Source organism: Taeniopygia guttata, chromosome 17, assembly GCF_048771995.1.
Source record: "Taeniopygia guttata chromosome 17, bTaeGut7.mat, whole genome shotgun sequence".
Taxonomy (NCBI): Eukaryota; Metazoa; Chordata; class Aves; order Passeriformes; family Estrildidae; genus Taeniopygia; species Taeniopygia guttata.
In genome coordinates, this window is record NC_133042.1 from 3731075 (window position 1) to 3755156 (window position 24082).

The 24082-nt window shown below is 53.1% G+C and overlaps 1 protein-coding gene across 1 annotated transcript in view; it reads right to left on the reverse strand.

Annotated features, from left to right (window-relative positions):
- The window catches only part of ASTN2 (astrotactin 2), a 336891-nt gene that overhangs the window by 111085 nt on the left and 201724 nt on the right, over positions 1–24082 (reverse strand). Inside the window, exons 14-16 of the mRNA XM_030286868.4 lie at positions 7218–7342; positions 6770–6874; positions 5089–5268 (exon numbers count right to left, since the gene is read on the reverse strand). Coding sequence (XP_030142728.2) covers positions 5089–5268; positions 6770–6874; positions 7218–7342 — 410 coding nt within the window. The remainder of the gene's footprint in view (positions 1–5088; positions 5269–6769; positions 6875–7217; positions 7343–24082) is intronic.

The following is a 24082-nucleotide window of genomic DNA, read 5'->3' on the forward strand; positions in this document are numbered from 1 at the left end:
TTTCTGGTTTATCAAACATTATTCAACCCTTTGCAGAACAGCTGCCGTGTGGAGCTGTTAGACCTACCCAGGAGCTTTATCACAGGTTTGGATTTCTTAGGGCAGAACAGCTGAGCCACGGACATTGTTCTAGGCAAAACCAGGGAATGAAGGGATGAGGAGGAGAGCCTGTTCCTCATCAAAGGGGGTAGAGCTACAAAAGTAAAAATAAAGCCAAATGCTTTGAGTTGTTCCTATTGTATAGCTTAAGTGATTTTTCTGGGTCATTACTCAATGTGAGGATTTAAAGTTATTTCATTTTGCACAACTAATTACTCAGCTTGCCTGGCAATTCTGGATTACAATGAGAAGGGCATAAGGTCATTTAGCAGACTTACTCACAGCACATGTTTTTGTCTAAACTAAATTTCATGACAACCAGCTAGATTGCTTTTACCTCCTCCAAACAAAATGTTGAAATCTGAGGGTTTGAAATAATGACATAAACCAAGCAATTAAGGGTGTTAAAGAGGTAATAGAGTGGTTGTACATAGGGACAAATCTCAAAACCAGGGAAATTCTATGTATTCTACTTCTGACCAAGCACATATAAGGGAAACTCATTATGTCCTTTAACAGCTAAAAAAGTAGCTTTACAGCTTTCTTAATGCATCTGTGAAAGGAAAACTAAAGGTTCCTGCAGACTAGTTCAATCTTAATTGTGTTAATGGCAGTGTCAGACCTGAAGGGAGACAAATGGAGCCTTGAAAGGACAGGAGGGAACCACAGGCCTCACACAGAAGAATATGGACTGCTATTTGAGTAGAGCCCCAGGCTCTATCCTTAATTTTCTGAAGGATATTTGTGAAGATCTCCTGTCAAAACTGCTGAGCTCACAAGAAAGCATGAAAGCTCTCACCTCTTACAGGTAAATGTGAGTGGAATGTGGTCTGAGAGAAGAACAAGCAAGCACTGGGCAGGGCAAGGAGCAGAAAGGCTTAGGGAATGTGAGAGGACCTGCCAGAACACAGCCCCTCCATGGACTATTCCCATAAATGATCGATTGCTCAGAGGAACATGAACATCTTTCCCACCTGCAGCAGCCACAGGCTGAGCTTGCTGAGCACTCAGTAGGGCCAGGGAACCTCAGCCAAGGAAACTATCTAAAGATCATAGGAAATTCAAGAAAAACAAACATTTCTCCCACTGCAGACCTGAAGTAACCTCCCAGCTGGGCAGCAAAACCCTCTGGATCTCCCCCACCCAGGCACACACATCCTGAGCCCATCAGCATCCCTTCCTGCTTCCCAGCTGGGCTTCTCCAGTGGGAATAACCAAACTGGGACAGCTCTTGCAGAAATCTCACCAGGGCTGTGAGATTTTGCTCTCAGAGCAGCTCTTCCCTTCCCTAAGCAAGCTCTCCTCCTCCTCCTCACCAGCCAGAACGAGGAACCACAGAGCAGCCAGCTCTCTGATGAGCTTTTATCAGTGAATGAAATGGTTCCCAGCAGGGGCATTTGCTGAATGGAGGGATGTACAGTTTCTGAGTCTCTGAGGTGGGGTGACTCCCAGCCTCCACCTCCAGGTTCATTATTATGGCACTGTGTGGTGAGGAATAGCCCAGCCTGGGTCAGCTGTCCTGGCTGTGTCCTCTCCCACCACCTCATCCACCCCAACCTCGCGACTGTGGGGACAGAATGGAGAAAAAGCAGAAGTGTGGGTGCCATGGAGGCCCTGCTCAGCAGCAGCCAGCACTCCAGGGTGTTCTCCACACTGGTTTCTCCAGAAATCCACAGCACCACTGTGACAAAGCCGGTTCCCTCCGTCCCACCAGGCCCGGCACATTCTTACACACAGCAGGAGCTGGCTGGAGACATCATGTTTGTCCCAGCTGCCAAATGAAGGTCCTCACACAACTGCTACCAACTTAATGAGGCACCATCAGCGTTAAGTGCTGGCTCCATGGGGAAGAAAACCGATGCAGGCTCCCATGGCACAGATCAATGGCTGGGTCGATCTCAAGGTCCCTGCTTGGAGGCCACTCAATGTGCTAAAGCATTGCTTGGCTGCACAGAGCCAGAGCAAGCAGCACAAAATACGGGCTTTTAATCACTCTGCATGAAGTAAAATTGGAGTTTGCTTTGGTGTGCTCACGGGCTGAGGCTGTGAGGGAGCCTGGGGGATGCTCCCACGCCTGCCCTGAAGGAGAGCAGGAGAGCATGGAGAAACCACTGGGAATTCATTGGGAATTCATTGAGAATTAACATTGGGAACTCATTGGGAATTAACATTGGGAATTTGTGGGATAAACATCAGGAATTTATGGGAAAAATATTGGGAAAACATGGAATAAAAACATGGAAAATACATGGAAAAACAGGGAAAAAACATTGGGAATTTGTGGAAAAAACATGGAAAAAACATGGAATAAATATTGGGAATTTATAGAAAAAAACCCTGGCAATTTATGGGAAATAATTGGCATTTTTTTGGGAATTTCTGGGGAATCTCTGGGATGAACCCTGGGAATTCAGTGGAAATTTGTGGCTGGGTGTCCCACAGCTGTGCCACCATGCCTCTCTGGCTCTCCACTGCACGATTCACTCCTGCAATGCCTTAGGAACAAGGGCAGGCTGTTCTGCCACCTCATTCCCCCACGCACTCCTCATCCACCTGCAGGAGGAAGGGAACACTTGTCACTGCTCCAGGCAGAGCAGGCTGCCTGCTCTGTGCTGTCCCTGGCCAGAGGCGCATCCCTGTCCCTGCCCTTGGCAGGAGGGACAGCTCTGCAGATCCTGACCCACGTCACCGCACTGGGGCAGCTCCAGAACAGCACCGAGCCAACGCCTGCCCTGGCACCAGCAGCGTGAGCTTCTCTTCAAAACCATCTTTTCAATTAGGGCTGGACGTGCAGATTGTGCCTTTATTGTTGGAGCCCTCCTCCTGAGGCCTGAAGATTGATTTATGAAGTTGATTAAAATATTAAAATAATTTTGTGCGGTGCTGCAAACACCCCATAATGTGCATTTTTCTCAGAGTTGGTGCTGTTCCAATTAGCTTGAGACTCTTCTCTCTCCCTCCTCTTGTGACCAGTTTTGTCCACTAACAAATTACAGTTATTCTGGCCCTACTTTTATATTTATTAGAGCTGATGCATATGTGTGCTCACTGAGCAGCTCAGAACGGGCTGGTGAGCAGCAGGGAGCCCGGCAGGCCAGAGATGTTCTGAGTGGAGAAGGCATCCAGAACTGTCTAGCTGGAGCTATTTATTCCTATCTGCCTTATGTCGCTGGCAAAATGAGGGTAAATCAGCAGAGAAGTTGGGAATAAAATCCATCTACCATGAGCAGCAAGCTCTTTCTCTTGGCTAACTGGGGTTTCCCTGGGACAGAGCCCTGGGTTTCCCACGACATTTTCTCTGTCCACAAGCTGATCTCCCCGAGTCCTGAACATCCTTAATGTCCTCCAAGAGCATTTTCTGGCCATCGAAGAGCTGAATACAACACTGGCCACCTCTGCATTGCCCACAGCCCAAAGTTCAAACTCACTGACCCCATCAGCTACCAAAGGCACAGATGGAGCCATGCACAAAACACAAGGTTGGGGACAGCCTGGTGCCCAAGTGCTGCACAATCAGGAGTGCAGTTTATGTCCAGGCATTACATGCAACCCCTCAGGGGGTCCCTGGAGTACCACGAGTGCTCTGGTGCTCCACAGGCACTGAGAAAAGATGCTCTGGATGCCCCACAAATGCCAGGGCAGCCAGGCACAGCTCCAGGAGTGGGGGCAGGACCCAGGTCGGGAGCGAGGGATCCACCTCGGCCAGCTGCATACCATGGACTAAAAAGGAAATTATTCTGTCACTGAGGCATTGCTTTGCCTTTAGGCCCCGTGCCACTGCAGAGCTTTGTGGCTGAGCCCTGAGCCACTGCTGGCCCTGACATGGGGAGCTGGGAGTGAAGGAATGGGAGATGTTTCACCACCAGATCAAGTTCATGTCCCCTCTGGCCCCAGCATCGTGGAACAGCAGCAATGCTTGTGCCAGGCCTGGACTGCAGCAGCTGCCTCTCATTGCCACCTCTCATTCTCCTGAGAAACCCTTGTCTGGCTTTGGCTTGGTCCCAGGTGATGGCACTGGGACCAGGGGTCTGCTCCCCAACAACACATTTGCCCCTGGATTGCAGGGAGTGCTCCCGAGGGATTAATAACATCATGAGTACATAAACAACCCACCTCCACATGCCTTCTCCTGCTGAACAGGGGCATTGCTATGGCAAACTTCATTTATCACTATTTAAAACCCAAAGAAACGAGCACAGGGTGTTATAAATACGCTTACAAGACCAGCTACACTGGGGAAACGGAGAAGAAAATGAGCCAAGAGCAAGGGAGGCAGTGTGTGGGAGAACACCTCTCTCTGCCCGGTTCCAGGGAGCGAGGCTGCTGCTGGCAGTGCCACCAGAGCAGGATGCAAGTGCCCTGATGAACTCTGTCACCATCAGCCCTAAGGTGGGCTCTGTGATACACCACAGGTATTTTTTTGTAATAGAAAAATATCAGATCCAGGGCATATCCCCAACTCCCTGGAGGAGAGAGATGAATTGGCAAATGGAAGGCTACAGCGATAAGGGAGTTTTTATAAACATAACCTAATTGTATTACTTCAAAGTCCTGAAGTTTATTGCCCTGTTTAATGATGTGTCTCGTTATTTATGGTCTAACACAACGAGTCTGCTATTGATTTAATGCACTTCCTAAAAGACTGTCATTGTCACAAGCAATAAAACAAAGCCATTCTGAGACAGCTCATTTATGTCACATCTCCATCAGCTGACCCTGGGCACCAGAGGGGCACTGTGGGGAAGGGGGTCACCTTAGGCAAGGATGGAGCCAGCGGGTGGGAGCTGAAGGGCAGGAGCAGGCAGGGTGGCTCAGGGATGCTGCCAATGACACGTGCCACCTGCCCCTGGGCACTCAGTTTGGGACAAGCCTCCTGCCTGAGCCTGCCAGCATGGCGATGGTGTATGCACGGGAAAGGGGGTGATGGGTGGAAACCAGCACATGACACCTGATGTTTGTGCCCCTGCCCGTCCCCAACACCCTCCTCACCTTTCTGGTACTGCAGCCAGAGCTGCTGCTGGACCTTCTTGCTGGGGAAGTGGATGGTGCAGCTGAACTCGGAGCCGTACAGCGCCTCCGCGATGTAGTGGGAGCCAAACTGCTGGATGAAGGAGAGCAGCTCCTCCCGGCTGCTGTCCTTGTTCAGGATCTTCAGGATGTTTGCAAAGCCTGTGGGAGGGAGGCAGGGGGTGCACAGGTCAGCCAGGCAGGGCTGGCAGCCACAACCCAGGGGAAGGAGCCCCAGAGGTTCCCTGCTCAGGTATACAAGGCCCCACATGGGTGCAGTTCCTGATCCTTTGGAATCCACAATCTGTTATTACCCTGGGCCGTGGCTCTGACTTCCTTCTATGATTCCTCTCCCAAAGAGATTTCTCAGGTAATTTTACAGCAGTGTGCATGTGAACACCACCATGGGGTGGTGGAAGGGCTGGAAACCTCAGTGGTGATGCTGTGAGGTGCCAGGGCTGCTGGCAGGACCAGCATTGGGAGGCTGTGACTGCCAGGAGCTCACAGGGATGGAGATGCTGCTGGGATGGACTCGCACATCCCTCAGATTCCTTGCCAGCTCATCTGCTCTTCAGCCTGCTGGCACATCATGAACACTCCCCAGAAGATGTGCTTGGCCTTTGCTAGGCTGCATCCATAACCAGAGACATTCCATAGTGCAAACACCCAGCACAACTGGTAACTATTTTTAGGGAAGTTGGAGACAGCCCAGAGGGACGTGCAGGGCTGAGCTGGTGGCAGCTCCGTGGATGTGCAGAGGTCAAGGCATCACTTGAGCAACACCCACACAGACAGCAGGGACCTCTGGCAGGGGACAAGGACGAGGACCTTGCTGCTCTGTGGAGGTGAAATATCCCGGAGACACTGGTGACTTCACAGCATTTCAGCACCACTTAGAGCTGGCTGAAAGCACAGCTTTGGTTCAGTGGTGGAACGGAAAACATACTGCAAGAAAATACGTCATAACTGTCACCAAAATGGGATTATCTGGCTGCTTGGTTGGTTTATTGAAAGAGAAGGCTGTTTTAATAAAAAAAGCCAGAAGAATTCATTTTGAGCTGAACCCACATATTTTTTTTTTTCAGCTCTGAGCAGGTTATTTCATTTCGGGGCTGTGCAGCCTGTTAGCACTAAGTCTTTTTTTTTTTTTTTTCTTTCTTTCTCCATTTAAAAACGCGCTGATTTTTAAATAAAAAATGCTATTTTGAAACGAAAAGGCAAAACATTTCAGGTCGCAACAAAATGTTTCAGCGTTTCTGAAACAAAATGTGTAGCTGTAAAAACGTGGCAGTGAAATGTTTTGACATTTGCAGGATCCTCCCACCCACCCCTTCTTCATCTGTGACTCCCTGCTTTGTATGACCTGCTTTTCCAAGTGGTTTAGTTCCTTTTGAAACCACCTTTTTTAAGGGACTGACTGTTTTTTTATATACACAACCACCCCAAAACAAATCCTGCTCATTGTTTACTGACTTCCTCCTGGCTTTGACCTCACCTCTTGCTGCACAAACTCCCTGCCTCAGTTTTCCCCCTGTAAAAAAGGAGGCGAATCTCCCTGCCTGGAGCAGAGCATGGAGGTGGGAAATGTCAGTGGGATGCTTGGGGCAGAAAACCACCACCCACCCATGCAGACACACATCTCCCTGCCCCTGGAATCCCTCACCTGCAGAGAGTGTGATGGAGCTGAGCTTCACCCTGTAGAGGTTGCTCCTGACCCGCCAGTGCTGCACCATGGGGTACCCCATGGCCTCGTCGTACTTGATGTCCCCTGCCAAGACAAAGCAGGTGGGTGACACTGCTGACCATGCTCTGGAATGCTCACTGCTCCCTCCGCCTTGCTGCGTGCTGCAGGGGTGATGGAAGGGCTGGAAACCTCAGAAATGGGGTGGTGGAAGGGCTGGAAACCCCAGTGGTGATGCTGTGAGGTGCCAGGACTGCTGGCAGGACCAGCACTGGGAGGGCTGTGACTGCCAGGAGCTCACAGGGATGGACTCACACATCCCTCAGATTATTTCTGCCCCAGGCACATGGGAAAGGTGACGATGCCCCTCAGGAACCACTCTGGGATCCGGGGTGGGAGAAGGGACACTGACCCCGGGGGCAGCTCGTACCTGTGAGGAGCTGGAGATCAGGAAGGGGCTCCGAGAGGACACCACGGCACTGCTCCTCCACGGGCAGAGGGATCACCAGGAGGCCGTCAGCCAGCTGGGGGAAGTCCTTGATGAAGTTGTTCTCCCTGCGGAGAGAAAAAGACAACTGCAAAGCAAGGATGCAGGGCACGGCCGGGCAGTGGGGCAGCGGGACAGGGGCTCAGGAGGGTGGGGGACATCTCCTCCAGGGGATGGGGTTTGCAGCCTCCCCACCAGCCAGCCTGGCTGTGCAGCCCTCTGAGATGATGCTTAATGAGCTCCCCAGGGACTGCAGCTCCATTAGTGCTCCAGAAATATGGAACTGCTCTCAGCCTGGGGACCCGGCCACTGGGTTTGGCCCAGATTTTCAAAGTGGGCCCCTGGAGAGGGGACAAGGAAAGAGGAATGGCTGCTACGCCCCCAAACTGCCCCTTTCCACAGCTGCAGCATCTTCATGTGGACAGTGACCAAGATCTGCTGCAGCTCCCCAGGCAGCAGCATGACCTCTACATTTCCCCCCAGCCCCCAGCGACTCGCTCTCCAAAAGGCAGAAGAAGTATAATTTACAGACAGACACAAAAAACCCACTCTGGTGTACAGCTCACAGTACGATTTTACCACATATGCAGGCTCTTTTCTAACCTTGGCAGGTATAACATCGTATAATAGGCCCCTAATGAATTGTTTCTAGAACAACGGTGCCAGGGAAATGATTTGAAATGGTGAACAGACAGGTCTCTGGGAGACCAGCCTCCCCCAGCAAGCCAAATGCCTCGCGCCTGCGCCGGGGAAACAGGAGGGGGGATTTTAAATATTGATCTTAGAGCCAAAATATAGGCCAGGAGGCTTTGCATCCTCCGGGTGTGGAGACAAAAGGGCAGCAGAGCAGAAGAAAGGGAGGTTCCTGCAAAATCAGGTCAGCCCCAGGAGCTTGGGGGAGGTTCAGACTGGCACAGTCTGCCCCAGCTGCATTTTTTGTAATATATTTTCCTTTAAACAGCTGCTGATTTCACTCACCTCCCCTGGTTTTACCCCCTGTAGCCTGTGCCAGGGGGATGATCCATCATCCTGCGGTCATCTCACAGCTGGGGACACCCTGGTCACCCCCACGGCTCCCAGCACAGCGAGATGCTGATTTCAGGGAACACTTCCCTGGCATCCTCCCGTTGCTCTGGGGCCAAGATGTGGCCACTGCAACCTGCACCAGAGGTGAGCAGGAAGCCCTGTGCAGCCAGCCTGGGGATGCTCCCAGCCCCAAGGCAGGACAGGAGCAGAGGGAGGAGCATCTGAAGGTAGGGACACATGAGTGGGGCACGAGAAGTGTTCAAAGCCAGACTGGATGGGTCTTTAAGCAATATGCTCCAGTGTAAGGTGTCCCTGCCCATGGCAGGAAGGTTGAAACAAGATGATCTTTAAGGTCCCTTCCAACCCAAACCATTCCATGATTCTCTGGCTGCACAGGCTCATGCTACACCCCCATTTCAGGGCCACCAGCATCTGCATCTCAGCATCTCAGGAGCCTCACTTTCTGCACTGCCTCAGTGCAAAATAGAAAAAAGTGCTTTATTTTTCTGAGGGGGAAAGTTTCTCACTCACAGCATGCTCACAAATCTCAGATTGATCCCGCTGGGCACGGGATCCCCACGGTGGAATGTTCTGCTGCTCTGAGCCCTTTGCTGTCACAGCAATTCCAAATGGGGAACTGCAATTACTGCCGGAGCTGGGAGCCATGTGGGTGGTGGGAAACAGGGCTGCAAAATAAAGCAGGTTGGTAGGGAACAGGGGAAGAAGCATGCTGGTGTCTCTGCTGCTCTGCCTCTGCAGAAGAAGGAAAACATCAGCGCTGCCAAATCCCAAAGCTGTGGAGAAGCGTGATGGAAAAGCAGGATGCTGCTGCCTGCCATCCTGGAGCGTGGGGCTGTCCCTGTCCTGACAGGTCAGCTCCCCATCCTGCACCAGGGATGCACCAGGAGGGTCCCTGCCTGCCCAGCCCCACATCCCACCCCTGAGAAGATCAGGATTCCTAGGAGGAGGCTGGTGCAACCCTCCCAAGTGCTGTCCCACGTGAGGGGATGGACCTGGCATGCCCCAAGGGACACAAAGAGATGGCCTGGCAGTGCCAGAAGTTCATGTTCATCCCGCACCCTCCACCCTGACACTGGGCAGAGGAGACACAGAGGCAGCATCTCCTCCTGCCCCCACCTGAGCCATCTCAGCAACACCCACCCATGCCACGAGCCTGGGGAAGAGCTGTCCTGGGCACATCCCAGCTCAGCCAGGAGACAGGACAGCCCCAGGGCTGGTGGCCCACGCCTGGGCAGCTCAGGAGGGGGAAGCTGAGGGATGAGGGGACCCACAGAGAGCAGATCTGCTCTGAGCTGCTGCCTCTGTGAGAAGGCATTTACTGAACAGCCTGCAGGACCACTCCTGTTCTCCCTTTGTTCAACTGTTCCACACTCGAAAGGCCAAGGAGAAAACAGGGGCAAGTGGGAGCCAAGGTGTGCACATGCCCACAATGTGCTTCCATCACGGGAGGGAGCAGCAGTGCAAGGCAGCACTTCAGAAGCACTTCCATGATACATTCCTGCTACCAAACCCTTCCTGCATCTCTGCCAGCCCTCCCCACCTCCAGGCCCCTGCTCCCTGCCATCCCAGGGCAGGATGAGCCAGAGCTGTGCAGGGGGAGCAGCGCTGGGCAGAGGGGCTGGGCACAGCGCTGTCGCTCTGCAGAGCCCTCCCTGCCTGCAGGGGCAGGGTGGTGATGGGCACACAGCTACTGGGTGTGCCCAGGGCACAGCAGTCCATGGATTGGCAGCTGGCAGAGGGCTGCAGCTCCTCTTCCACGGGGCCTTCCTAATAACCCTGTGGCTTGCACACTGCTCGCTGTGCAGGCACAAAAGGGCTCCTGCCAGACTCTTTTTGCTCTCTGGAAGCTGTGATCAAAGCCAGAGGGCTCTGTGCAAGGGGCAGGGACACGGATGAGGGGAGGGATGTGACAGCAGCCCTGTGCACGTGCTGCCACATGTGCCTCCAGGCACCTCTGCAGGGGTGCAGGGCCAGATGTGGGGGTCACAGGGCTATTCCAGCGGGACCAGGCAAGATGCAGACAAACCTGCCAGCCCTACAGCATCCTCCTGCGTCTCTTGTTCTGCTCCTGGCATGTTCCCAGTGGAACAGCTGCCCAGGGCTCACTGGAGCAGTGAGCATGCAGCTCTCTCCAGCGTGATGCACATGGACTCCACTCCCCAGCACAGTGCTCTCCTGCTGGGGATCTGAGCATCTCCCAAGGCATTTTGCAGCTACTGAGTCATTACACGAGGAAATGCAGCTTCTCTGAACAGCATCTGACCCAAAGCACCTGCCTGCCTTGGAGGGAACTGGTTCCATATAAACGACCCTGATGCTGGGAAAGGTCAGATGGCCAAAGGCTTCAGCGAGCGAGGATAATGGCAGGGTGGGCTGGGGAGGAAGGCAGCCACCTGGATTAAACTGAGTTCAAAATCCTGGCTTTGATGGACACTTGGTGTATCCTCAGCTGAGTCCTCCAACAGAAGCTGAGAGCATCTCCCACATCTCGGGGTGCTGGTGGGGTGACAGCAATTAGCAGCTGCTCAGCCACCAGGAGCAGGGCTCAGGCAGCAAGAGCCTGCCATGCCACTGCTCTTGTGTCTTCCTGAAACCAGATGCACAAACCAGCTGTGTTTTTGGGGACTGTGACCTTTAACAGCACAGCCAAGGTGATGCAGCAGAGCCGTGCTGCAGCGCTGGGCTGCATCGCTGCACTCCGCAGTGCTGGCAGCAGCTCACACAGCCCCCGAGAAGCCTCCAGAAAGGACAATATCCCAGGGCAAAACGGGGTTTGGGGGGAGCAGGAGAGCTCAGTGCAGGCCTGGGGAGGAGCTGGAGTGCTGTGGTCTTCCAGGACTGGGCCATGGCTGCTGGATTATTCTCCGGGGCACAGCTCTGCCGGCCCTGGGGCACGCTGTCTCACTGCTGAGATGCTCAAAGCCAGAACCAAGCTGGCAGTGGGATTTTGGCCTGCAGCAGGGAAAGATCAGCTGGTGGCTGACATGTATTTCATTTTCCTGTTAGCAACACCGCTGGGTGAAGGAGCAGCTTCTCCTCTTTCTAGCTCAGTCAGCTGTGGCTCCCTCCCTTGGCACTCTGTTCCCACAGGACATGGCCTTGAGGATGCACTCTGCAAACCAAGCCTTCCTTGCAGCTGTAAAACAAAACTCCCACTGCACATTCCAAGCACCAGCTGGCGTGGGGCTCCCTGCCTCCACCCAGCACTGACAGCGGATGCTGCACCACAGCACCTGGGCAAGTACGTTCACGAAGGGGTAAATATATAAATATTATATATAAAGTGACCCCACAAGTGATTAGCTTATGCCCTGAAGCGTGAGATTTAATTACCCTTATCTGAGCCAGCACAGTTACAAATGTTAATCACATTATCATCCAGCAAGCTTATGTTCAGCAAAGTGACCATTCCTTTCTGCTATGCAAGCCTGAGAGGACGCCTGCTCTGGCAAAGAATTAGTTATTAATCTTACTTTTTTCTGTCCCACAATGGCTCAGGGAGAACACGATGGATCTGAGGTTATTTAGTGCCAGCTTTTCACCCAAATCTCCCTTGGAGAAGCTGCCTGCTGGGGTGGCTGCAAGATCAGCAGAGCCCAGCCTGACACAGGGACATTGAGAAATAGCTTCCCTTTAGCTTGTCATCACTAAAAAAAAAATGGATCTGGAGTCACTGGGAAACAGAAAAGAAGGTGTCCTGTTGCCACAGCCACTTAGGAGAAGGTAAGCACACTGTAAATCTCCCCCAGCATGTCTCCATGACCTCAGGCACTGGTGAATTATACAGGTTTAATGCAAACCCTGTGAAGCAGCAGTTACTTACTCCAAATTTACTGAGCATTAATTTCATCGAGGCCCCACTCTTGTAGAACAAGGTGGGATAAAAGAGGAGGGACCAGTTGGATTTTGCCAGGTTCAGGAGCCCCTTCAATTCCCCAACTCTCAGCCTTAACCAGGGCTTGCAATGAAGTGTGGTTGGAGCAGGTTGTAGAGAAAAAGGGGAGCACCAAAATCATCCCTCCAGCAGCCCCTGATGTGTGGACAGGACCTGTCCCTGTGCCCCTCGTCCATGTCCCATTTCAGAGCCAGCAATAAACAGCCTGACAACATCCCATAGCTGCCTTACCCCTGGCTCAAGGACAATTAGCATTTAAATGTAGTGTTTCAGGAGGTCAATCACATCCTGGTGCTCCTGGGCTGGTGTGAGGTGCTGCAGGGCTGCTGCTCAGCACCACCTCCTCCACACAGCCCCAGGCTGAGCCCCAAAACCCTCCGTGGGGCTGGGAGCTGCTGTGCTGCCATCAGCACCGTGCTCTGCCAACACTGACCCTGATCGTCCCACAGGGCATCTCCCAACACCCCCCAGATACCACAGCCCTCCCCGGAGTCACACAGGCTCAGCAGTGCCACTGCTGCCCACTGCTGTGGCACCGAGGGCCAGCGTGGTGTTCATGATCACCTCCGTGGAGAGAAAGTGCATCCTCTCCTGAAGGCATTTCTAAGGGAAACACAAAGGAATTCACTCTGAGAGGAGAGATGGAGAAGCTCTGAGCAACAACCAGATACACACGTGGCTGGAGAAAAGCAAAAGGCTCACAGATTTGTGATTCCAACAGGGTTGGAATGGACTTTAAAACTTGTTCCACCCCTGCCATGGCAGGGACACCTCCCACTGTCCCAGGTGCTCCCAGCCCTGTCCAGCCTGACCTTGGACACTTCCAGGGATCCAGGGGCAGCCACAGCTGCTCTGGGTACCTGTGCCAGGGCTGCCCACCCTCCCAGTGGTTCAGCAGCCTTGTCCTGAGCCTAGAACCTGGTAGCAGGGCCACCATGACACATCTGGGCTGTATGCCATCCCTCCTTGAGTGGAAGGTCTGGAGAATGCCCAAGACCTGTGGATGGAGAGAAATTTGGCTATCTGCAAGGGGCTGGAGCTGCTCAGAGCCTGCCAGGAGGATCCATGTCTTGTTCCACTCTTCACGTGTCTCCCTGCATTAGCTTTGTCACCACTGACAGCCAAAGGCTCTGGCCTTGTCAGCTGCCCTAAGTTCAGCAGCTTCCAGCTGTTTATGGCTCGATGGAGAAGACGACAGACAGATCTCCTGGAGCTCCTGCCCACCAGGCTGTGGCCACTGCAGGATGACCTGGGCACAGCTTCCCTGTGGGAACGATTTGTCCACGCTGAGAGAGCTGGAGCCAGGCTGGGCACGTCCTGTGGCTGCAGATTCCGGTGCTGAGCTGAGCCAAGGCTGTGCATCCTCTCCCACAGGTGGTCTGGCTGCTGTTTGCAATCCTTTCCCAAGTGCTGCTCCTCCTTCCTGGCACCTTCCTTGGCATTGTTTGTAAGGAGGCAACAAACGCCAAACTCCCACTGACTCCAGAGGAGCCCAGACTACCTGCTGGAGCTTCCCAAGGAGGCTGATGCCTGCCTTGATCCAGTTCCTCCGGGATTTGGGCACAGCATCCTGCAGCCACTGGCTTCTCTGTGCACCAGCATTCCCAGCTTTCCAGGGAAACCCATACCCCAGCTTGGTGCCCTGGGAAGCACAAGCACAGCCTTTTAATATTAATATTTGCCTTTCCAATGTAAATTCAGACCCAGCTCTCCACTCAGCGTACACATCCATTCTCTTTAACAATTTGAGATCTTAAACACTTCTTTTTTTTCCCCTCTCCTAAGCTTCATTGTTAACCTTTAAGATGAAGATAAGGCATAAAGGTTTGGAAAGGAATTAGGAAGGACCTTGGAAATGAGCCAGGAGCAGTGTTAATACTGGGCTGCACATCATATCTCTTCGGTTCCTCTCTCCCCCCAGGGTGACTCGGACTGCTCTTGACTACCACCACGGTATTACAAACTCTAATGAGGTTTGGAAAATAAGAAACCCACTGCGGCGTGGGAGAAACTAATAGAAATTGTTTTGTCTTCTCTCTATTAGTCATTAGAAGCAGAAGAAAAACAGCCACGGGCAATGGCAGGGCTGCAATACCACCACACACTTCATGTGCTGGCACTCTGACAATGTCATTTCAGCACAGTTATTGCTCCCACTTCCCCTCCACGCCAGACAGTGTGGGCTCCAGCATCCCTGTGCCACCATCCCGAGCCCAGGGTGACCCCAGTGCCTGCCCAAGGTGCCCATGCAGGCTGTTTGGCCAGCCCATGGCTCTACCAGCACGGCCCATCGCCAGCCTGGTGTCCCCAAGGGACAGGGACAGGCAGTGCCCGGGCAGGGGACACTTCCACAAGCAGCAGCACTGCCAGGCAGCCAGAACATATGGAGAATTAGCTGGGATTTGTGACTGCAGCTGCAGAGCTGTGTATCTGTGTGTGAACTTAATTACAGAACCACAGAACTATGCACAGGGTGAGGTGACAGCACCTGCAGTGACCTCACCCCTGCCACCCTCCCCAGGAACTGCCAGGAGCCAAACCCCAATCCTGGGCTCAGAGAGGTGCCTGGAGCACTTCCCAAGCCCCTTCCCTCCTCCCAGCTCTGCAGCATCACACCCCGGGTGCCTGATGAGGAGTGGCAGTGCTGCCACACCTTCCAGATGTTTGCCTGCTGCCCACGGGCACGGATGGGCACAGATGGCGAGTGGCAGCGTTCCCTGGGAGGCTGGGGCCGGGCACACAGGCTGTTCTGCTGTGCTGGGGGAAGTGAACCAGCACAAACTCCTCCAGCCTTCCTCTCCAGGGAGTTGTTATTGAAGGCAGCAGTCCATGGGACACTCCTCCTGCAGCCCAGGCACGGGCAGGGCACCACAGCAGGGCACAGGGAGGAGGGGGAGGGATGCTGTACCTGTCCCCACCCCCTCCTCCAGCTTTCCCCTGCACCAAACATCCAAACCAGGTCACGCTACCCAGGCGCAGAGGAAGATTTAGGGGGTCTGGATTTTGCCACAGGGGACAGGAGGGCTCCCAGCACAGCTTTTGGGACACTGGGTACAACTGATGGGGCCCAAGCCCAAACCCAGCACTTGCTTTCAGGTTTTTGCAGTCACAAGCTGCACTGCAACAGGCAGAACAGCAAATCCTCCACCTCTGGAGAGGACACTTGGGATGGGAAAGAGGAAGACAAGACTTCCTGATGCACTGAGGACTGCATCCAAGCCCTGCTGCTGCCTCGGAAGCAGGTATGGCTTGACAGCTGGCATAGCTGTGGAGTGCTCAGATGTCCCCATGCTGCTGACTGCTCCTGACTGCACTGCCTGGAGCAAGGATTCGCATTGCCACGCCAATGTCAAGCTGATTTAGTCCTTGGATGGGCAATCTCCATCAACCAGTGCTTGCACTAGCAAGGAAGAGCAGTGACGGGCTGCTGAATGTCAGCCTTGTCCCTGGAGGTGACACTGAAGGGGTCCCATGGTGTGAGCAGCACAAACCCACAGCCCAGCTAACAGGGACCAGCACAAACCCACAGCCCAGCTAATGGGACCAGCACAAACCCACAGCCCAGCTAATGGGACCAGCACAAACCCACAGCCCAGCTAATGGGACCAGCACAAACCCACAGCCCAGCACAATCCCACAGCCCAGCTAACAGGGACCAGCACAAACCCACAGCCCAGCTAACAGGGACCAGCACAATCCCACAGCCCAGATAATGGGACCAGCACAAACCCACAGCCCAGCACAAACCCACAGCCCAGCTAATGGGACCACCACAAACCCACAGCTCAGCTAGAGGGGACCAGCACAGCACCCCTAAGATGATGCAAAAATGCTGCTATCACATCCTAAAGTCACATGGTCACAATTTACTGCCCCAAACCCTCCTGTTTCACTCTCCTCTTGCTTTTCAGCTGAACACAGCCTGTATTTCCGTGTGTCCTGAGTGGGTACAGAGCTCCCATGGCCCAGGAGCAGCTGCAGCTCTTGTGAGATGAGGAAGGAAGAAGCAGGAATTCCTCTCTGCAAGGCTATAAAGCCAATAAGGACCCCCTGGGATGAAAGGTACTCCATAAATCTGAACTGTTATTATAAAACCCATCTCCACCACATCTCTTAATAATGCAGATTAAGTGTGCAGTACCACCACTATAATTAATACCATAAAAGTTAGAGATGGGAAAGGCCAGCAGGCCAGCGAGGCCATCCCATGGACTGCTCCCCACAGCACAGGGAAAGGGGAAACTCCTGGGTGCCACAGGAGCTTGGGACAGTGAAGGCAGGTTTGGCAGTGCTGGGCACCATAAGGGAGTGGTGACAAGGAGGGGGTGGCCCATGCATCACCACATCTCTGCCAAAGCCAGGAGGGGAGCAGAGCCCAGCTCTTGGCTCTGCAAGTACCCAGTGCCAATCTCTCATCCCTCCTCTTCTGTCCATACAATCAGGGAATTATTCAGGAGAAGACAACTGAGTCAAACCATTAACACAGCACTGACAAGACCACCACATCCCCACATCCACACGCCTTTTGAATCCCTCCAAGGATGGTATAACTTCACTGCTGACCTCAGCAGCCTGTGCCAGGGCTTGACACCAGTTTTGGTGAATAAATTTTTCAAATATCCAGTATAAACATCACCTAGGGCAACCTGAGGCTATTGCTTGTCACCCAGGAGAAGAGACCAGCCTCTCAGTGTCTCCCCTTGAGTCTCCTTTTCTCCAGGCTAAACACCCCCAGCTTCCTCATGGACTTGTGCTCCAGAACCTCCCCCAGTTCCCTTCCCTTCTCTGGACACACTTCAGCACCTCAATGTCCTTCTTTTTGTGAGGGGCCCAGAACTGAGCCCAGGATTTGAGGTGCCCTTCACCAGTACAGAGCACACAGGGACAATCACTGCCCTGGTCCTGCTGACCACACTATTGCTGGTACAAACCATGATGTCACTCGTCTTCCGTGCCACCTGGGCACACTGCTGGCCTCTCTCCCAAATCCTTATGGGTGTCAACATGAACTTTTCACCAGGTGGACTCAGAAGACCTCAGGGACCGCCCTGACAGCTGTGTGGGGACGTGGGTCAGGAAATGTGAGGTGGAATGACCATGGCAGGGCAGGCTCTTTGCAGGAAGAACCTGTGTCCCAGCCCACCTTCCCGAGGGATTGTCAGAGCCCCAGACTGGGTCAGGGGTTCCGTGTGGTGGAAAAGTCTCTCCTCCAACCCGAGCTTCCAAAGAAAGGCTCAGCAGTCTCTGCTGTCCGGTCTCAAGGCAGTTTATTGCAAGTTATCTAAAAGATTTTCTTCTGGGGCTGCTGTGGTTTGCTCACAGCTCAGGCAGAGGCACACACACACCCTGACATCCTCTCTGACTCCCGACTGCTTCTTCTCTCCCCGCCCAGGGCTGCTGCTGTCTTTTATATGGTACATTACGTGTTACATGGGTACAGTTTGTCCCCAATGCCTATTACCTATATTAAATGGTGCTTTTCTATCTTTTATATGGTACATTACGTGTTACATGGGTACAGTTTTTCCCCAGTGCCTATTACCTATATTAAATGGTGCTTTTCTACTCTAAACCAATCTGGGAGTGCCAACATCACCAAGAACATGGAGGTGAGGAAGAAGAAAGAGGAGGAACAGGACCGGCCTACATTCCTCCATCTTAAAACCTCTGACCCCCATGTACAAAACCAAACCCCCCTGTACAGCACTCAAAAATTCTTCCTTTACTTTGTGACTACTTCTACTCTAATATCTAAACTTTTGTGACTTCTTGTTCTTCCTGCAAGGTTGGTAAATCATTCCATGGCTCAAACCCAAAATCACAGCTGTTTCCAGCTGCCTGCCAGGGTCTCAAATACTTCTGACCTGGGCCTGGAACCTCCAAAAATGTCTGAGGGACATTTTGAGTTCCGACAAAGGATGAGCATTCCCCCAGACCCCGCACCTCCCATCCCACAGGGAGCATCCACAGCCAGGAGACACAGCCCTGCCATACACACACAGACACCTCAGCAGCATTCCCAGACTCGGATCCCCCTGCCCAGGGACCAGCCCTGCTCCTCACCACCTCCCAACCCACAGAGCAACCTCCAAGGCACTCTCCCTTCCTCCACATCCCTCTCCCATCCTCCTCCTGCCCTCTGTGCTGCCCCTGCATGGCAGGGTGACAGCAGGCAGGGCAGAGGGGCACAGCCCAGCCTGGCACAGCCCAGCCTGGCACAGCCCTGCTGCTGCGTGTGCTGCGGGATCAGCTGTGGCAATGCAAATCTGTACCTCCCCCGCCGCAGCAGCCGCTAACAGGATAATGAGTATTTTCATCAGCTGCGGAGAATACAAACATCTGCAGGCTGGCGGAGTGGGGAGCAGGGCTGGGGGGAGGAACGGCTCCCTGGCATCCCTCACCGCAGGGGCAGCAGCTCCACTGCCAGGGAAAGGAAAGTTCTGGTCCCTGAAGCAGGAGAAGCCCATGGATGACATTCCATCAGCACCAGTGGGTGCTGGCAGCATCTCTGCCTTGGCTCTGGACTGTGCTGGTGTCTGTGAGAGCCTTCCACCCCCTGCCATGGGCAGGGACATCTCCCACTGTCCCAGGCTGCTCCCAGCCCTGTCCAGCCTGGCCTTGGGCACTGCCAGGGATCCAGGGGCAGCCACAGCTGCTCTGGGCACCTGTGCCAGGACCTCACACCCTCTGATTGAGTAACTTCTTCCTCATCTAAATCTCACAGTAATGGATGTACAATTGGTTCTGGGCTCTGGCTGCAGGGGCAGCTTCCACCGTGGTCATCCCTCTTCCTCATCCTCCTTCTCCCTGGGGCTGAGGCACGTGCTGGGAGCCGTGGGGCTCTCACAGGCAGTGACAAACAGCAGAGGCTGACTCTCTGTGAGGTCATGCTGCTACCTGCACAGACAGGAATGAAATGGAGCAGCTCAGAGGCGCATCCAGAACTGGGATGGGGCAGCAGGAGGTGGCTGCCATGGCCATGTCCATGTTCACCAAGGATGTGATGGCCCATTTCCTAAATCCTACCTGCAGCTGGTGCAGAACCACTCTAAGAACCTCCAGTATTTGAACAATCTCTGTTACAAAGCATCTCTTCCACCCCGAGCCCCTGCATTGTCTGCCACCACATCTGCTTTTGTTTTTGTAGAACAAAAAATGCTCCCAACCTCCTGTGTGGGAATCCAGAGCTTCCCTCTGGCTGCCCTGGCATGTCTGGGACCCTGGCAGGGGTCAGGAACCCCCCTGGACAGAGCCCCCAGAGACACTGTCTGTGATCTCTGTCCATGGGAAAGAGTTTTCAATCTTACAGGATGAATTACAAGCTCTGAGTGTTTGATATGAGTAATAATTAGTGTGGCACAGGTGCAAAAGTAAAATTTTAGGATTCTAGATTAGGGGTCCAAAGGGGATATGATGAGGGAAATTGGGTGTGTCTTGTCCTTTTTCTCCTTCTTCATGCCCTCCATGTTTCACTGTGGTGTTGGCATTTTTCTGCTGGTTTAGGCTGGGGACACACTGTCCAACGTAGGTGACAGATATTGGCACGTTATTGTAAATCCAGCACAGGTAGTTTGTGGTATTTAATGTTTGTACCATCCCACTGAGGGCAGAGCCCCACACGCTGCCCTGCAGGACAGAGCTGCGGCAGGGCAGCAGAACATGTTAGAGATAAACAGAATAAACAACCTTGAAACCAGCACAGACCAATTATGGCTTCTGCTTTGGCAGTGGGGCTGAAAGACAGAAACTTTCTACAATCTCAGAATCATCAATAGCACAGATTCTGACACTCCTGCAGAAGCCTGTGGCTGCAGGCTGGGCAACACCAGCTCAAAGCCACACAATCTGTCATCCTTTTTGGTGGCATGAGAACTTTGAAATGGAAATGGATGCAACAGTGACCTAACTGATGGTACGCTGTGCTAATTGCATTAGTCATTTATACACTGGATTGGAAAGTAAAAAACCTCACTGCTGAGCTTGGCCAGTGAAGATGTGCTCAAAATACAGTGTGTGTTTGTGGGCTCTGAAACATCCCATACATGCCACAGCAGATTTCACCTTCACAGAGCTGCTAAAAACCCCTTAGCTGCTACTCAGGACCACAGCATGAGGTGTTAGCCTGGCTTGGAAAGACATCGTTGCTTCCAACTAGCGTGTCTGAGGCTTCAAAGTTGCGAGCAGGTAATAGAACTGCAGCACCAAACAATAAAAAGATGAATGAAATGGAAGGCAGCCACTGGAAAAGAGATCCATCCATTATCCTGGCCTGAAGGGTAATAGGTAAACAAGGCACTGGTGCACTGGCTGGTGCTGGGCTCGGGAATAATAAACAGCACAATTATAACTCTTGTGCTTGGAGGTTTCAAAGAGAGGGAGAAAAATAGAGGGGGGAAAGGGTGTTAATGTAACCACTTACAGACATGACATTTGTGTTGCTGGGGGGGAAGCAGGATGTCCCTGCCAGGGCTGAGCTCCAAGCCAGGGCACCAGCAAAGCCCCTCAGCCTCTCCCACCCAGGTGTGATGGGAGCCCCATCCCAGTGCCTGGCAGCACCCACGGGTGCACAGGGGAACAGGGGATGGGTGGAGATGTTCCCAAAGAGCCCTGGCAGGGATGGCACCGGGCTGCCAGCTCACCCTGCTACCACTGTGCTGGTTTATCAGGGGATGAGAAGCATCGAGGGGAAGAAGAGAGATTTAAAATGAACTGGCCAAACTCCCCATCAGTATTGTGAGAATTGCCCACATCAGCTCAGCGACCTGACAGCACGAACGGAGCTGTGTGGAGGCAGAGAATATCCAAGCAGCTGGGGCAGTGCCCATCCCTCCCTGCAGCACCCCTGGCACCTCTGCACCACCTCCAACCTGCTCCCTTCCCTTCCCCAAGGCTGCAAAGAAGCAGCAGCCCTGTTTTATAGGTGGGAACAGCATCCTCCAGGGACTGAGCTGCAGAGGGAAGGATGATTCCTGTTTGCAGGAAGGTGCTTGGCACTGCACAGCACAGCAGCCCTGGCTCCTCCACTGCCATCCCCCTGGATGTGGAGGAGGGAAACCACTTGGTGCTCAGCAGGGAGGGAGCACCAGCATGAATGTTCTCCCTGCCTCCAGCCACCAAACCATTCTGGCTCCTTACCTGCCCTCAACTCAGATTGGAACTCCCCAGATTTGCTGCATCTCAGCAGGAATCAAACAGGGGCTGTGTGGGTGTTCTGTGCCCTCCTGGGGCTTTACCAAGCTGGAGCAAGAGCCAGGGTGAGAGGCAGAGGTAGGGATGGGAATGGACTGTGGTAAGGGGAGACAGCTGCTCCCAGCTGCCATGCATTGCCCTGACATCCCATTTGCCATGGAGCAATAATCCAGCAAATAAAAGCTGGCTCCACAGGCAGTATTTTGGGATTTCTCCATATTAATGGCATAAAAGCAACAGTCTGAAACTGCAAACAGCTTTTAAACAAAAATATCTATTCCCTCATGGCAAAGAGACAACAACCAGATAAAGAATGAACAAACAACCCATTTGGAAAATAACTCCTCAATGATTTGGGAACAGCACAGGGCTCAGGCTCTGCCCCACCGTGAGGCAACAGGGGAAAAATCACTCTAATCTAGTCTTTAGTGAGCTGCATCCATTGCTGAGCCTCCCAGCTAGACCAGGAGGTGTGACTGGAATAGATCAGCTCCAATCCTGTCTGCTCATTAACCTCACAGAGCATTTTGCCAATGGGAACAACCCTTTTTAAGGAGAGGAGAGGGGTGCCCAAAGAAGATGGCTCTGAATGTGCTTTTGGCTCAGCAGGGGAAGGACCAAGGGAAGCTTCTGGCGAGTGATGGAAGATCTCTCTTCTTCAGTCCCCTCCCAACGTGCCCACGAGGGACTGCACAGGAGAAGCATCACTGGGGGAGTGCTTTGCTTTAAATCCTTGCAATAAGGCAGCAGCAGCAGCGATGCCATGGTGCACTCCTCCGAGCAGGAACCCTCATGCTGGCGTGTCCAACAGCACCCCAAGCTCCACACAAGTCATCAGTGGTTATTGAACCACTCAGGAAGAAGAAGCTGCCCACAGAGCTCCTAGCTGCTGATGGCTGGGATGCTGTGGCGCGCCCATCCTGCTGGGTGTGGCTGCACTGGCACTGATGGATGGTGAAAAGGGTCCCTGGCACCAGCACCAAGGGCCACGTGAGCAGGGACAGGCTCGAGGCAGCAGCACGAGGTGTTCCATCAGTGCTGGGGTGCATGTGGAGCACACAGCAGGAGCCAGGCTGGCTGCTGCCCAGCCCTGCTGGGGTACACCGGCCTCAGCAGCCAGAATCTGCTTCCTCCACCCATCCCCTGGGTGCTGCCATCTCCTCAGTGTCACAGCTGAAGCCTTTGGATGAATTCCTGAACCCTTAGGATGAAATGACATCTATTAAAGGGGAAACACAAAATCTGAAGCAGCACTGACTGCAACCACACGTTGGTGTGAGGCCTTAGAGCTGCCAAGCTGTGCTGCATCTCCACACCCACCTGTGCTCTGCATCCTGCAGGTACCCACTGCACATCCCCAGCCTTCCCAGCTGGGCAGATACCACAAAGCCATCACTGCTACACCTGATCCATCCCACTGCTGTGCTCAGCATGGCCAGGAGGGTGCCAAGAGGATGGACCAGGCTCTGCTCAGTGATGGGCCCAGAAAGAGGCAATGGGCAGAAACTGCTGCCCAGGAAGTTCCAGCTGAACATGAGAAAGAACTTATTCACTGTGCAGTGACCAAGCACTGGAACAGACTGCCCAGAGAGGGTGTGGAGTCTCCCTCACTGCATTATTCAAGAACTGCATGGATGCAATCCTGTGCCCCAGTTGGACCAGATAACCCAAAGTGGCTCCTTCCATGGAACCTGGCCCATTCTGCAGCCACCAGAAGGGCAGAGACTCTTAATTAATCAGTGCTGCAGCCCCTCAGGTGGCAGAGAGACCTGCCTGACCCCCAGGGGATGGAAATTCTGCAGTAACTGGTAAGTGCTGCCCAGGCCAGGGTGTGCAAGGCAGCTTTTCCCAGCACAAAGGCTCCCTCCCAACCCCATGCTGACATGCCTGGCAGATTGAGAATATCCTATTTAATAAAGACACTGAAGATGTGGCGACATGGGAAGCAGACACCATTCAAAAGATTGTCACATCTGCATAGCTAAAGGATCCCAGCAGTCATAAATCCCTCTAAAATACTCAGCCCCTTGTTCTGATAGCAGGTTCTTGCTCCTACTTCACAGAAACAGGCTTTTAATCCCTAGTATTAGGCAGCTTCCTGCTATGTTTCAAACACACCAAATTAAGGGCTTCTCTAACAGCTGGTGTCTTAATGCTCAGAGAGGTTCTTGAATATCTATGAAAATCAGAGGCAAATTACATCTTTTAGTTAATAATTTCTTCTCCATTAACCTCCTTCTCTTCCCTTGTTAGGGGATGATGCAATGGTGCTCCTACACCGTGACCTGCAGACACCCCTGGCAGCCTGTCCCTGCAGGAGGACACGGCAGGCAGGGAGCTGAGCCCTTCTCATCACTGCCTGCTGCTTTTGCAGCCTCACTTAGAGGGAAAAGGGCGGCTGTGCTGACCCTCCAGGCTGCTGGAAGCGTTTCTGGAGCATGATGAGCTCTGCAGAGCCGCTCCATGGCACGGCACAGCCTGCAGCACGTGGGCAGCTTGGCAGGCTGCTCCAGCTCCAGACCTTTCTCCTGCCCTCACTGCTGCTAACTTAACATACAATAACAAAACAATTACAATTATAAACGTGTTAGACACAAACACAAACATCACAGCTATTTCTTCCTGTTTTAGCCTGAAAAATACAAATTAATAACACCTTTAAGCCCCCTCATAAAGA